Source organism: Paramormyrops kingsleyae, chromosome 12 (assembly GCF_048594095.1).
Source record: "Paramormyrops kingsleyae isolate MSU_618 chromosome 12, PKINGS_0.4, whole genome shotgun sequence".
In the NCBI taxonomy this organism is placed as follows: Eukaryota; Metazoa; Chordata; class Actinopteri; order Osteoglossiformes; family Mormyridae; genus Paramormyrops; species Paramormyrops kingsleyae.
This window is the reverse complement of record NC_132808.1, coordinates 25,548,526-25,562,959: the sequence shown is the minus strand read 5'-3', so window position 1 is coordinate 25,562,959 and position 14,434 is coordinate 25,548,526. Positions and strand designations below refer to the sequence as shown.

At 41.3% G+C, this 14,434-nt stretch overlaps 1 protein-coding gene across 1 annotated transcript; it reads right to left on the bottom strand.

Annotated features, from left to right (window-relative positions):
• Positions 1-146: 146 nt before the first annotated feature.
• On the bottom strand, positions 147-8,014 carry LOC111859276 (cytochrome P450 4V2-like). The gene is made up of 11 exons (XM_023841805.2): positions 7,751-8,014; positions 7,455-7,567; positions 6,999-7,084; positions 6,206-6,396; positions 5,887-5,956; positions 4,115-4,241; positions 3,799-3,972; positions 3,518-3,620; positions 3,188-3,322; positions 2,577-2,756; positions 147-928 (listed from the first exon to the last, which is right to left on the bottom strand). Exons 1-11 carry the CDS (start codon positions 7,941-7,943, stop codon positions 765-767), a joined length of 1,536 nt encoding a protein of 511 aa, XP_023697573.2. The 5' UTR covers positions 7,944-8,014; the 3' UTR covers positions 147-764.
• Positions 8,015-14,434: the final 6,420 nt, after the last annotated feature.

Below are 14,434 nucleotides of genomic sequence, written 5' to 3'. Positions count from 1 at the left end.
GGGGGGGGCATAGTCAGCACAACAAGGAATATGTCACTGGGAAATCTGGAGAACCAGACAGACGACTGGACATTCAAAAAGAATGCCATTTACATGGTAGCCAAGAGTCATTTGTCATTTATCACACTTTGATGAAAATACTCTCATTATACTTATTTGGATGGAATTTATTTTATCTAATTCTCAGCATTCACAATTCCCTGATTTAAATAACATTTTCATGCAATGGCCAATGAATGAGGAGGAATGAATTTCCCACTTAAATGTTTTTACCAGACACTTTTGTCCAAAGCAACATACATGTGAGACAATTATGACAATGCTACCATATGTCTTGTCATATTTCAGGTAAAAATGCAGCTAGACTGAGCTTCCAATTAATGTGCAGTTACAAGTGTCAGCAGTATTGGAGCAGGACCTACACAACACTTACTAACAAAGCAAGAATCAAATAAAACTATCAAATGATCATGAAGGACACCATTAAAAGCATTCAGGGAACACAGAGAGGTATCAGTCCAGTAGAGGGATTCCAGGAACAAATGGGGCTGAAGGCATTTCTTGAAGGTTGAGTGGGACTCTGATGACCAGATGTGGTTTGGCAGCTCATTCCACTACTGGGGAATCACACATATGAAAGAACTTGATTGAAAATAGCACATTTGCTAAGAAAGATAGTGGTGAGAAAACTGATTTGAAAATTATTTAAGATTATACACTATACATCATATCAAAAGCAAGGTTTAAGACCCATCTAGCTGGGTCTAATGAACCCTTCTCTGTAGTCTGATCCAGATGCCCTGCTCGGGCCTTAGAATCAGGTCTCCTAATGGTCGCAGGTCCTCTCGCTTCTGAAAGGACTCCACGTGGAAGTTCCGCAGTACCCATGCCAGAATGACTTTCTCCTCCATCATGGCAAAGCGTTGACCTGCCCGATGCACAAGTACAGATTATTGCAATTTGCTTTCATACACTATATTGGGAGACCCCTGCAAATCATTGATTGCAGTTCCAATCATTTCCATAGCCACAGGTGTATAAAATCAAGCACCTAGGCATGCAGGCTGCTTCTACAAACATCTGCGAAAGAATGGGTCTCTCTCAAGAGCTCAGTAAATTCAAGCGTGGTACCTTGATACTTGATAGGATGCCACCTGTGCAATAAATCCATTTGTGAAATTTCTTTGCCACTAAATATTCCAGAGTCAACTGTTAGTGGTATTATAACAAAGAGGAAGCAACTGGGAACAACAGCAACTCAGCCACGAAGCGGTAGGCCACGTAAAATCAGAGAGAGGGGACAACGCATGCTGAGGACAATGCATGCAGTGTTCAGAAGTTGCCAACTGTCTGCATAGTCAATAGCTACAGACCTCCAAACTTCATGTGGCCTTCAGATTAGCTCAAGAACAGTGTGTAGAGAACTTCATGGAATGAGTTTCCATGGCTAAGCAGCTGCATCCAAGCCTTACATCACAAAGTGCACTGCAAAGTGTCAGATGCAGTGGTGTAAAGCACGCCACTCCAGAGCAGTGGACACGTGCTTCCACGTGCAGTGGAATCATGCTTCTCTGCCGCAATCCGATGGGCGAGTCTGTGTTTGATGGTTGCCAGGAGAACAGTACTTATCTGACTGCTTTGTACCAAGTGTAAATTTTGCCTTCTCGTGCAACATTAATGCCTGACCTCACAAATGCTCCCCTGGTAGAATAGTAAAAAATACCCATAAACACACTCCTAAACCTTGTGGACAGCCATCCCAGAAGAGTTGAATCTGTTATAGATGCAAAGGGTGGGCCAACTCTATATTAAAGCCTATGTATTAAGAATGGGATGTCATTAAAGTTTGTGTGTGTGTAAAGACAGGTGTCCCAATACTTTTGGCAAGATAGTGTATGCTAAATTCAGTTGCCAATGTGGTTAAAAATGACCAAGAACTATTGGATACTATGTAAAAAGATACTGTAATAAGTTCTGAAGTTCATGGATGACCATAAATAATGCTCAGATTCTAGAGTGGTTCATGCAAATGACCTAATGATGTGTTTATATCTCTGTCTGCTTAAGGCAGCAATTCCTATTAAACTTATGATCGCATTCACTCATTTGGGCACCTTGAAGCCATCTACACAAAGACACGGTTTAAAAAGTCAATCAAAACAATACACATTATCATATCATTGTTATACTACCCATGCCGTGCTAAACATTGAATGTTCTTTGTAACGTCTTGTAAAAGCACCACCAAGGCAAATTTCTTTTATGGAAACATACTTGGCTAATAAAAAGGATTCTGATGCTAATTAGACACTTTCTCATGTGTCTCTATATCAGATACTAATTGAATAATCCATTCTAGATACCAAATACTTTCAAAATCATTATTACAAAACTAGGATGAGACCCATCTCAGCCTCTGTTGGGTTATTAATTTAAAATGTCTTTTTCATCATTAAGTTGCTTGTTTTGTGAACCAAAATGTGCAGTGCTGTTAAATCTAAATGGAGTACTTGTGTTAGTCTCAAATGCTTTAAAGATGTTAGAACTGAAAGCAGACTAATATAAATTTTACACACCTATACAGTTTCTCAATCCTGCGGAGAAGGGAATGAAAGCATAAGGATGTCGGCCAGCAGAATGTTCAGGCAGGAAGCGTTCTGGGCGGAACTCTTCAGGATCAGGAAAATATCGGGGATCACGGTGCAATGCATATGGTATGATGATGGCATTCACTCCTTTGGGCACCTTGAAGCCATCTACACAAAGATATTGGTTAAAAAGTCAATCAAAACAATAGACAAGCAACAGTATATAAAGAAAAACCCTGGGAAAATACTACAAACAAGCGTGGACATCACTCAGAATAAAGACTAATCCAGCCACATCAACGCAGGTGGAATTTGGAAATAACATTTTATAATGTACATAATGCATGAAGGAGACCCCCAAAATACATGATAGAATATAAAAGCCATTGTGTCATTCTACTTTAGTTGTACTGCAGTTATTTTTCTCGTGTTGAGAAAAAGACATCTTTATTTAAGCAATTTAGAACTTCACATGATGTTATCTGGGTAGATTGTGTTGGGAGGTATTTGTCATTTTATTTTATATTATAACAAGCATTTCTGTGATCTGACTCATGTAACATTTCTCATCAACAGTCTCACAGTCAGTTGGCACATACTGATCTGACATTCTTCGCATATGTTGCGTGCAAACAAGGGCACGGAGGGAAAGAGACGCAGGGACTCCTTGATTACACACTCCAGATAGCGTAACTTCCTTAGGTCGTCTGTGTTGACTGTCCTCTGTGATGCACCTGAGGAATGCAGGACAATATACAACCGGAACAATTTAGAGGCTGCACATAGACAGCCTGGACTACTCAAAATGTTGCACATATAATAATAATTCAACATGAATCAGCAAAGTGACAAACTGTTCGTGCCAATGGATTGCTTTCATCAGATCGCAGTATTACAGTGCACTGGATTATAAACATTGTCACAGTTACCAAACACTTCTGTGAGCTCCTGCAGGACTTTCCTCTGAATCTCTTGATGAGAGCCCAATAAGTGAAGAGCCCAGTTCATGGATGCGGCTGTAGTGTCATGACCCTGACACAGAACATCAAACCAAAATCAATAATAATGAGCATGCACACCAAATTTTACCAGCATTCATTGTCACACACAATCTCCCACACACACAGGTGTATATTTTAAACGTCATTAAATATAAACAATTGCCTAATGAGGTAATTTTTCTGTTTAGTGCATTTCATGACTTTTATACCTCAAACATGAAAGTGTCCACCTCCTCTTTGATATCGCTGTGACTCAGGTAGTTTCCATCCTCATCAGTGGCTCGCAGAAGCATATCCAAGAAGGCCCTTCGTTTCTTTGTACCTCGATCAGATTCACCGTCAGATTCTGTATTGTCCGTATGCTCCGTTCTCTCTCGAATAACCTGCACAATAAAGAATTTATTTCACTGACTTGTTATCTCTTGAGCCTATGAATCAGATGCTGCCCTAATATTTCACAGCATTAAGCTGGCTTGCAAGACGCCTTTTCGCTGTTCTATCGTGGACGGCGTGCGGATTACTTACACCTTCAGTGAATGAGTGGAGAATTTTCAGTCTCTTCGTGTGTTCCTTTCCCTCCCCAAGCAAATTGTAGATAAAATCAGGCCAAAACCAAGGTGCTCTCTGTCTACGAGTTATGATGTCACTCATCCTTCAAAAGAATAGTCTTTTATGAGTGATGTATAAAGAATGTAAGACATTAGGAGGCATTGCTTATACGATTATGTAGCACCAAGAGGCACCGCAGATCTTAATGCTGTGAGATGATGTGTTGATGCTTTGTGGGAAATACACCCTATTGATTATTTATGTGCAGGTAAATGGTCTGTGACATTTTAAAGCCCAAAGTACACGCCAAAGGGAATAACTCTGACCACAGACAGTACTCTTCTCTAATCTGCCTGAAACACCTTGGAATTCCAGCCCTTACTTCTGTGACACACACTGTCACACTGAACACAGTTCTCATTGGCTGCCTATCTGTAAAGCATCTGTCTACAGACTGTAAGACAGGGGCAGAATGTGTGAGGCAAGCTGACCAATCAGAGCACACTGGGCTCACCAGGGGTGTGGCTTAAAGCTCTAACAGGGCATTTCAGACTAAGGATGTATAGCGATGTTCTGTATGAGAAAAATATGTGTTTTTAGAACTCTGAGACATGTAAAACTATTCTAGTAGACCACAAAAAAATAATTATGAACAGTGAAAATGAACAAGATAGACCTCCTTTAACAGCCTCCCCACCCCACCACACCCCCACAAAATAGCATATTGATGTTCTTGATGTAGCTCTGGCAGCGTGTGCCTGTTTGTGTCTGTTCGTGTGCTTGTGTGTGTGTGTGTGTGTGTGTGTGTGTTCATACACATGTGTGCATCAGGCAGATCGAGGAATATTAACAAACAAACAAGCAAATAAACAAGCAAACAAGCATTGAACCAAGTTCAGAATCATACCATAGTGGAGTGGAAATGTATACAGTGGAAATGTATGCAGTCCACCCCTAGCTTATACAGTATTATCCACTGTATTAAACAGTGTTAGGAAAATGGAATGTACAGGAAAAATACTGAATTCGAACCATAACCTACATATTTAATGGGTAACTGTTCTGTTATTGTATTACTCAAATCAATGTTGTTACTTTAAAATGCAGAAAAATCCATGTTATGAGTTTGTAGTTAAGGTAATATTCTATACATCGATCTTCAGCCCTGGAGCCTATACCTGGAAACATAAGGAACTGGCCCCTTTAAATAGAATGCTAGTCTACCAGAAGGCTATAGATTCTCATGGAGGGCAATGTAAAGTCACCAGCTCACCTAAGTACATGTCTGTGGATTGTGAGGACATGCAACCTCCACAGATGCAGAGCGGAACCCACACAGAGGGAGAACATGCAACCTCCACAGATGCAGAGCGGAACCCAAACAGAGGGAGAACATGCAACCTCCACAGATGCAGAGCAGAACCCACACAGAGGGAGAACATGGAACCTCCACAGATGCAGAGCGGAACCCACACAGAGGGAGAACATGCAACCTCCACAGATGCAGAGCGGAACCCACACAGAGGGAGAACATGCAACCTCCACAGATGCAGAGCGGAACCCACACAGAGGGAGAACATGCAAGCTCCAAAGATGCAGAGCGGAACCCACACAGAGGGAGAACATGCAAGCTCCACAGATGCAGAGCGGAACCCACACAGAGGAAGAACATGCAAACTCCACAGATGCAGAGCCCAGACACCAGCTTACTGCAAGGTCATTATCTGTTTCTTTAAAATATCACTTACTTGTACACACTTTGGACATATTCAGAGTCAGAGTTATGCTGTGCATCTATTTTCTTACCCATTGCAGTTTCTGGAAAAAAAACATAAAATAAGTAAAAATAAGTATCTTTTTGTTGACTTACTGATGTGTTCCTGTAGTCATTCTGCTTAGATGCTCTTCAAAGTATTATCACGTTCCCTGTTATTGACATATAATCAAGTGTCATTTGAAATTGTTTGTGTCTGTATCTGAATGTCACACTTTATTCTTTCTAAAGCTATGTCTTCCACATTTATGAAAGTTTGCTTAAACGCCAGGTAATTTATGACAAATACTCACCACATATGATGTCGAGTGCACAGAGAGTGATGAAGCGAAAGCAGTCAAAAGGCCCTTGACCAGCATGCTTCTCCAGTTTTTTAATTAAGATTTCTGCCTGTTCGTTCATCACCTCGAGAAACTCGGCCAGGATGGAGAAGTGAAAGGTGGGTGTCAGCATCTTCCGACGCCGACGCCATTTTTCACCGGTGCTGCATGAAGGGGACATGAAAAGCCTTAGTCATGTTGGTTCAGCCGATTACTTTAGCAAACATAAAAGTGATGTACAAGTGAGGATCAGAGAGCAAGAACAGACAGTGCCCCCGGAAGAATTGGGGCTGAAGGCCCTACTCTGCCCTAACGTTGCCAAACATAAATTTATGCGTATTTAACTTTTCAGAAATACTTTTCTAAAAAGCGTTGCCTAAGTATCTATACTGCAGAACACACATTGCAGCAGGAGACAAGTCTATCTTTTGAGTGGTGAAGACTTCAGCTAACTTGCTCAGACCTGGATCTTGGAGGTTCTTCTCTCTCATTCGTACCTTTTAGTGTTACTACCAGACATTAACTGGGAACATGCTGACATGCTATAGGGAATGTTTGGGAAAACGGTTTATAACGTGAAACGACTGATTGTGGTGGAATGAAGTTTTTATGGAAATCATGTTACTTAAGGTGGCTGTACCTGACAGAGTGTAACTCATGCTCACCAGATGAAGAAAGGTTTACTCTTACTTACACCAATTCTTTTCTATGGTGACTTGTTTCAATGGTATATTGTTGTTTCAATGGTATGAAAAGTACAACAAACCTGGTAAGCAAACCAGTGCCAAGCCAAGGGTGTAGGAACCTGTAGCTGTAGGATTTGTCCATATGCCTGGGGTTGTTCAATACCAACTGAGAAAAAAATAGCCCTATAAAGAGCTCAGTTAAGCATTGATGCTACATTTAAATCTGGAATACTAAGTTAAATTAATGGCAGGAAATGTGCACTATATTTCCTGAACACTGAATTGACAGTTCAGTTCAATTCAGTTTTATTTGTATAGCACATTTTCACAACATTACAATGTCCCAAAGTGCTTTACATTATCCCTCCCCAAAGCCCCCAGTGAGCAAGAGAGCAGTAAGTTTAATGGTGGCATTAAACACCAGAATATTAATACTCTGAAGTTTTGCTTGGGTGAAAATTATACTGGTTTCTACTGGTCGTAACACCCTTCCACTCTAAAGAGCTACAAGAGTAGACATGCTGTACTCTACTTACCTCAACTGTCTCTGCATGGTACAAGGCAATGAAAGGCATGGGTCCTACCCAGATCTTCAGTAGTGGTAAATGTCTGAATTTATCTGTCCCTTCAATCACCTGACAGAAGAAGTCTAAAAAAAATTAATAAAATAATAAAAATGATCACTGCACAGTATCTAAAAGACACTTGCTATGTTTTTCACATGCCACAAACAAATACCTGCAGACTTTGAGAGGTGACATGCCACACGTCCATGTACACATCAATGCTCACCTAAAATATTACATCAAATTAGTCTTTAAATAACTCTTACCTGCAGCATTTGACTTGAAATTAAGTGCATTTCCCAGGATTGGGTAAGCACCTTCCAATCCAGGTATGGGTTTCATTTCAATCCATTTCAATATATATTCTCTAATAGGCTGGCATATGAGAAAAATTAGAAGAACAACAAAAATTGTTGCAGCAGTAATTCCAAGGGCAGACAACCCAAAAACAACTGCCATTCTATTAAAATGCTGTTAGTTACTACTACAACTTAATCCAGGGCGACAGTATTTACATTTGTTGGCATGGAATGATCTCAGCTGAACTTTAGACAGTTTCATCGTCCATATCGCTGCATAGTAAAACATTATACAACACCAAATAACAGCTGAATTTTCAGTGTTAACTGTTTAGATACCAGCATACCACAAGGCTCCATATAGTCTATACATCCGCAGAAAGTCTTCTGATACCAGCTGCATGATGTAGGGCATATTTCTTTTGATGTACTGGTTAATTGCCCCCAGGTTATTCTTCCATTCTTGATAAAAGTCCTGGGAGAAGTTAATCAGGAACCCTATTACAATGCGATATGTAATAACATCCATCTTGCTTGTTTATTACAAAATGCACAATATTACATTTTCACTTGTAATTGAAAGAATGCAGGTTCAAATCCCCGACCAGCAAGGCACCACTGAGGTACCCTGAGCAAGGTACCACCCCCAAGCACAATGCAGAGGACACATTCTGTTGTTGTGCACTGTGTGCTGTGGTGTGTCAACAATGACCACTGATCACTAAATTCAAATTCAATTAAAAAAAGAGCAACTTCTGCATTTTATAAAAACCACCACAAAATGTAATAATTTATTACAAAATGCAGGGAAATCTATTACATATTGTGTTGAAGCTGTCTATTGCAAAATGCAAATTAGGTAAACTAACTGAACTAAATTTTGATAATTTTAGTAGATTAACTAAGAACAAATTAAAACACTGTACTCGGAACCCAGTCCAAATTATATTTTTGATCCATATTGTCTCTTCTGAGACAATATGGATAAAAATTTTTTTTGCCCTGTTTCGCATTATAACGAGATACATATCTCACATATGCCAGTCCATCATGGGGCACTGGGTAGGTGACGCCCTTGACCAGATGCCAGTCCATCATGGGACTCGGGGTAGGTGATGCCCTCGACCAGAAGGCAGTTGGGTACGAAAATTCGAGACAGACCACATCCCATATTGCTTCAAAACGGGACCCAGCATTTTATTTTTCAATACAAGAAGATACTGGAAAATACGGGACGGCTGGCAACTCTGGGTTTTAAATTTTATTAAATTAGGTTGTTTGAGGCCCCTTTGTAGCAGATGTCCCTGGGCTCCAGCCCCGGTAAGAAGACATATATGACGATCAACACATAGAATGGTGTGCAGCTCCGCAGGTTAAAGCTCTGTGTTTGTGTCCAGAAGTCCGTGGGTTCAAATCCTGTGGTTTGCAGAGTAATCCCTGCTCTTGGAATGCTGGCCGCCTCTGTGTTCTGACCCCAAAATTTGCCCTTCCCTGTGTATATATACATGTCTCTCAGGATGAGATGTGTGAAAACTCCCCAGTTTGCCCACAAAGATGAATAAAGTTCCTCTATTATGTATTTGTATGCTGATTATAGGTGAGTGTTGTCTACAGCTGCTTGTCTGCAGAGGTGTGTATAGACTCCTATCTTACAATCAATTATAGTAGCAATTCATGTTCTAGCCACTTACTCAACCCACCCACTATTCTATCAAGCAAATATTTAAAGACTCACAAAATGACTCTTTAAATTCACAGACACCAAAGACTCTGGTTATTGTTAGAGACAGTGTCACTTTGTGCCTTGTGTCGCATTATTTGACTGGAGCCTTTTTTCTAGGCCTCCGCACTGTGACTGGTGATCCAGGTGTCACCAGCAGAGGAGAAACATCTAAAATCTTCTCATGACAGGGAGATCAGAGTCTCATAGAGATGGAGAGAGAAGCTTTGGTGTTAATGCAGATATTCTGCTGGCTACGAGAGTCACGCTTTTCACATTTTTGCACTGGAGGTTCTCAAAAAGAAAAGTGATTTGGCTTAATAGTTATTTTGCTGCTTTGCTGAAGCTTGCAGCAGCATTGTGAACGTGCAAAGTGTGCGATGGATTAGCAGTAACCCATCCATCCATCCATCCATTTTCTGAACCCATCTTTTAATTCATGGTCATGGGGGTGTCTATCCCACAAGCTACAGGCTCAAGGCAGCAAACAACCCAGGATGGGGTGCCAACCCATCACAGGGCACATTCACACATTGGGGCAGTTTGGTAATTCCAGTTTTAACGTTAGTCAGGTTTGGACTTCGGGGGGTGGGGGCACATAGTGCCAGGAGGAAACCCCACTGCGCCACTGGGATAGCATGCGAGCTCCACACACGGAAACCCCACTGCGCCACTGGGACAGCATGCGAGCTCCACACACGGAAACCCCACTGGGACACTGGGACAGCATGCGAGCTCCAAACACGGAAACCCCACTGCGCCACTGGGACAGCATGCGAGCTCCACACACGGAAACCCCACTGCGCCACTGGGACAGCATGCGAGCTCCACACACGGAAACCCCACTGCGCCACTGGGACAGCATGCGAGCTCCACACACGGAAACCCCACTGCGCCACTGGGACAGCATGCGAGCTCCACACACGGAGCCATAGGGGAGACTAACGCTGCTCCCAGAGGCGTGAGGCAGTGCTGAGCACCACACCCCTCCCCAGCATTAATCCTCCATAGTTCATATCATTCCATACACCAGAAAGGCTGCCAGGTGTAACTGTGTGAAGATACACAGAGCGTGTATGTTAATACTATTGTGTCGTGTGCCTGGGACTAAAGTTCAGCCAGGTGTATCTGTACAGCAGCACAGATGGATGCACTGATATGTATGGGCCATGGACAGGGTGAAAACATTGCACAGTGACCTCTGGAGTAACATCATTTTAGCTGTTAAACCTGGCCTGAGACATTTTTTAGGTGTTATATTTGCAGAAATATACACATATTGTAAGCTTAGCCCAGTTAGTTTTGTACATAAATTATATTTTATGTTAATTATAAGTAAGGTGAGTCAAATATTTCTACAGCTACTTAAAAATTCACATAAAATCATCTTGATGTTTCACTACACTAGTTTAAATAAATAAAAAATTCCATGTACACTTCTAAATGTGGCAATATGAAAAAAATATTGGACTGTGGGGGAAATTGGAGAACACAGAGGAAACCCCCTTAACCACACAGGGAGAACATGCAAAGTCCGCACACATAGAGCCCAGCAATCATTAGACAATGTAACAAATTACAGTCTGAAGATGGAGGAGCAACAGTAGAAATAATAATTCATTATGTTAGTCTGCCCTCTAGTGGGAAATGCTAATAATGTTCCCTTCGATAACCTGCAGTTTCCTTTTGACTGTCAGGATCCGTCCCGGGCTTGTCTGTCATTTGCCTGTTTATCCAGCTAGTTGCCACACTTGTGCCACTTGGTTTTTGCTCCTGATGTGTTCTGGGGTTACCTGGACCACCGTGTGGCTGAGCAGGCTCACTTATTAACCCTCTGTGATGGGTTCAAGGTCAGCTTCACCTCTTTGGGTGTTTTAGGTTTTTTGTGCCTTTAATTCTGTTTCCCCTCAGCTTGATACCTTTGTTCCTTTTTACCCTGCTTGTGTCTGGTTTTATTATGTTCAGTTTTGCCAGTGTTCCCAGTATCTCCCAGTATTTGAATCTGCAGTGTTATTAATTACTCTCACCCATGTCCCATTACTCCTAGTTCCTAGTGGTTCCTTTTGTTTTGTTTAAAATTAATTCCCTTGTTTTGTTTGAGCCACAACATGGACCGTCCCTTCATCGGTTCACCATGCCGGTTCATAACAGACAGTCCAAAAACATGTGGTGAAGTGATTCGGTGTTTTAATTACTCATAGTGTGCTTGACCTGTAATGGACTGGCATCCCATCCAGGGTATCCCCCTGCATTGCCTTGGGCCCAACCTTCCTGTTACCCTGTACTGTTTGGAAGATGTATGAATGGTCATGTATGTCTTTCAATTTCCTCTAAGGTTTGCTGATATTTTTGCACATTAAAGCTGTTACCTCACCATTAAAATGATGAGTTTCAGTGCAGTGTTTTTGTGACTGTTTCATACAAATTAATTTAAATTAAATGAAAAATGTGCTGATTTCCCATCATTTGTGGCTCAGCATTGAAATCAGTAGCTCAGACCTCTGTGCCTGGTGTTAATACATGGCCTCCTATATGCTGTGAAGAGTCACGTGTTAAGTAAAATACCTTCTTTATGCAGCACACAGCTTTCAGTCCTTTTTGTGCTGAATCATGCAATGAAATCAGTCCCATTCCATGTGTGTGTTTGATGGCTGGGTCCCCTCATCTAACTCAGTGTGATTTGAACAATTCTGGGTGTAGCAATTTAAGGATGGAATGTAGCAGTTTGTGTCCTTTATAATCAAATGATGGAAACTCAAAGTTTTTATTGTGGGAAAGTCAGGCAACCACTGCCCATTGGAAATATATGTATGCGGCCATTTATTTACATGCTTACAGGAAGATATAAAAAATTAGGCTGGCCTCAGCATAAATTGCACCCCTTTCTGAAATTTGAATGAACTTTTCTTTTAGATAAATGATGAATGAAGGTTCATCACAGCACTACTCTCGCGCCGTCTCGTGAATTTCAAAATAAAGCTCCCTGATGATTATGTGGTCATTTACAAAAAGAACTGGCAACATAAATGTTGTTTGAGAAAATTGTATGTGTGTGTGTGTGTATATATATACACTCACCTAAAGGATTATTAGGAACACCATACTAATACGGTGTTTGACTCCCTTTCGCCTTCAGAACTGCCTTAATTCTACGTGGCATTGATTCAGCAAGGTGCTGAAAGCATTCTTTAGAAATGTTGGCCCATATTGATAGGATAGCATCTTGCAGTTGATGGAGATTTGTGGGATGCACATCCAGGGCACGAAGCTCCCGTTCCACCACATCCCAAAGATGCTCTATTGGGTTGAGATCTGGTGACTGTGGGGGCCATTTTAGTACAGTGAACTCATTGTCATGTTCAAGAAACCAATTTGAAATGATTCGAGCTTTGTGACATGGTGCATAATCCTGCTGGAAGTAGCCATCAGAGGATGGGTACATGGTGGTCATAAAGGGATGGACATGGTCAGAAACAATGCTCAGGTAGGCCGTGGCATTTAAACGATGCCCAATTGGCACTAAGGGGCCTAAAGTGTGCCAAGAAAACATCCCCCACACCATTACACCACCACCAGCAGCCTGCACAGTGGTAACAAGGCATGATGGATCCATGTTCTCATTCTGTTTACGCCAAATTCTGACCATTTGAATGTCTCAACAGAAATCGAGACTCATCAGACCAGGCAACATTTTTCCAGTCTTCAACTGTCCAGTTTTGGTGAGCTCGTGCAAATTGTAGCCTCTTTTTCCTATTTGTAGTGGAGATGAGTGGTACCCGGTGGGGTTTTCTGCTGTTGGAGCCCATCCGCCTCTAGGTTGTGCGTGTTGTGGCTTCACAAATGCTTTGCTGCATACCTCGGTTGTAACGAGTGGTTATTTCAGTCAAAGTTGCTCTTCTATCAGCTTGAATCAGTCGGCCCATTCTCCTCTGACCTCTAGCATCAACAAGGCATTTTCGCCCACAGGACTGCCGCATACTGGATGTTTTTCCCTTTGCACACCATTCTTTGTAAACCCTAGAAATGGTTGTGCGTGAAAATCCAAGTAACTGAGCAGATTGGCACCAACAACCATGCCACGCTCAAAATTGTTTAAATCACCTTTCTTTCCCATTCTGACATTCAGTTTGGAGTTCAGGAGATTGTCTTGACCAGGACCACACCCCTAAATGCATTGAAGCAACTGCCATGTGATTGGTTGATTAGATAATTGCATTAATGAGAAATTGAACAGGTGTTCCTAATAATCCTTTAGGTGCGTGTATATATATATATATATATATATATATATATATATATATATATATATATATATATATACACACACACACACACACACACACACACAGACACACACACTAGACCAGAGATATTCAAATAAAATTTAAAGAGGTCCAGTTAGAGAAAATTTCTTGAAGCAAAGGTCCAGAACATCATAATGTCTAACTCAGGGGTGTCAAACTCCAGTCCTGGGGGGCGGAGCCCTGTGTGGCATAACTCTTTCCCTGTTCCACCACAAATTATTTAGCTTATGAGCTCTGTGGTAATTAGCACAAGGAATTGAATCAGGTGTGTTAAATGAGGGTGAACCAAAAACTGTGCAGGGCTCTGGTCCTCCAGGACTGGAGTTTAACACCCCTGGTCTAACTATTTAGTGTGATATATATTTAAGTAGCCTATTAGTTGTATCAACATTGCATGTAATCAATACCTGACTGTCAAATCAAATTAATTCAATACAATTCAAAAACATTTTGACTATATTTTTATTGTCACGTGACATAGAACTTCGGCCAGATGGCTGGAATGAGATTTTCAATTCGAGATGTCTGCAAACATATGTAACAGTTCTTACATTGCAAATACTCTGCTTTTGTATTTAACCGTGTAAATACACTTTTGATGTAGCTAATTTTAGGTTTTATAATGGA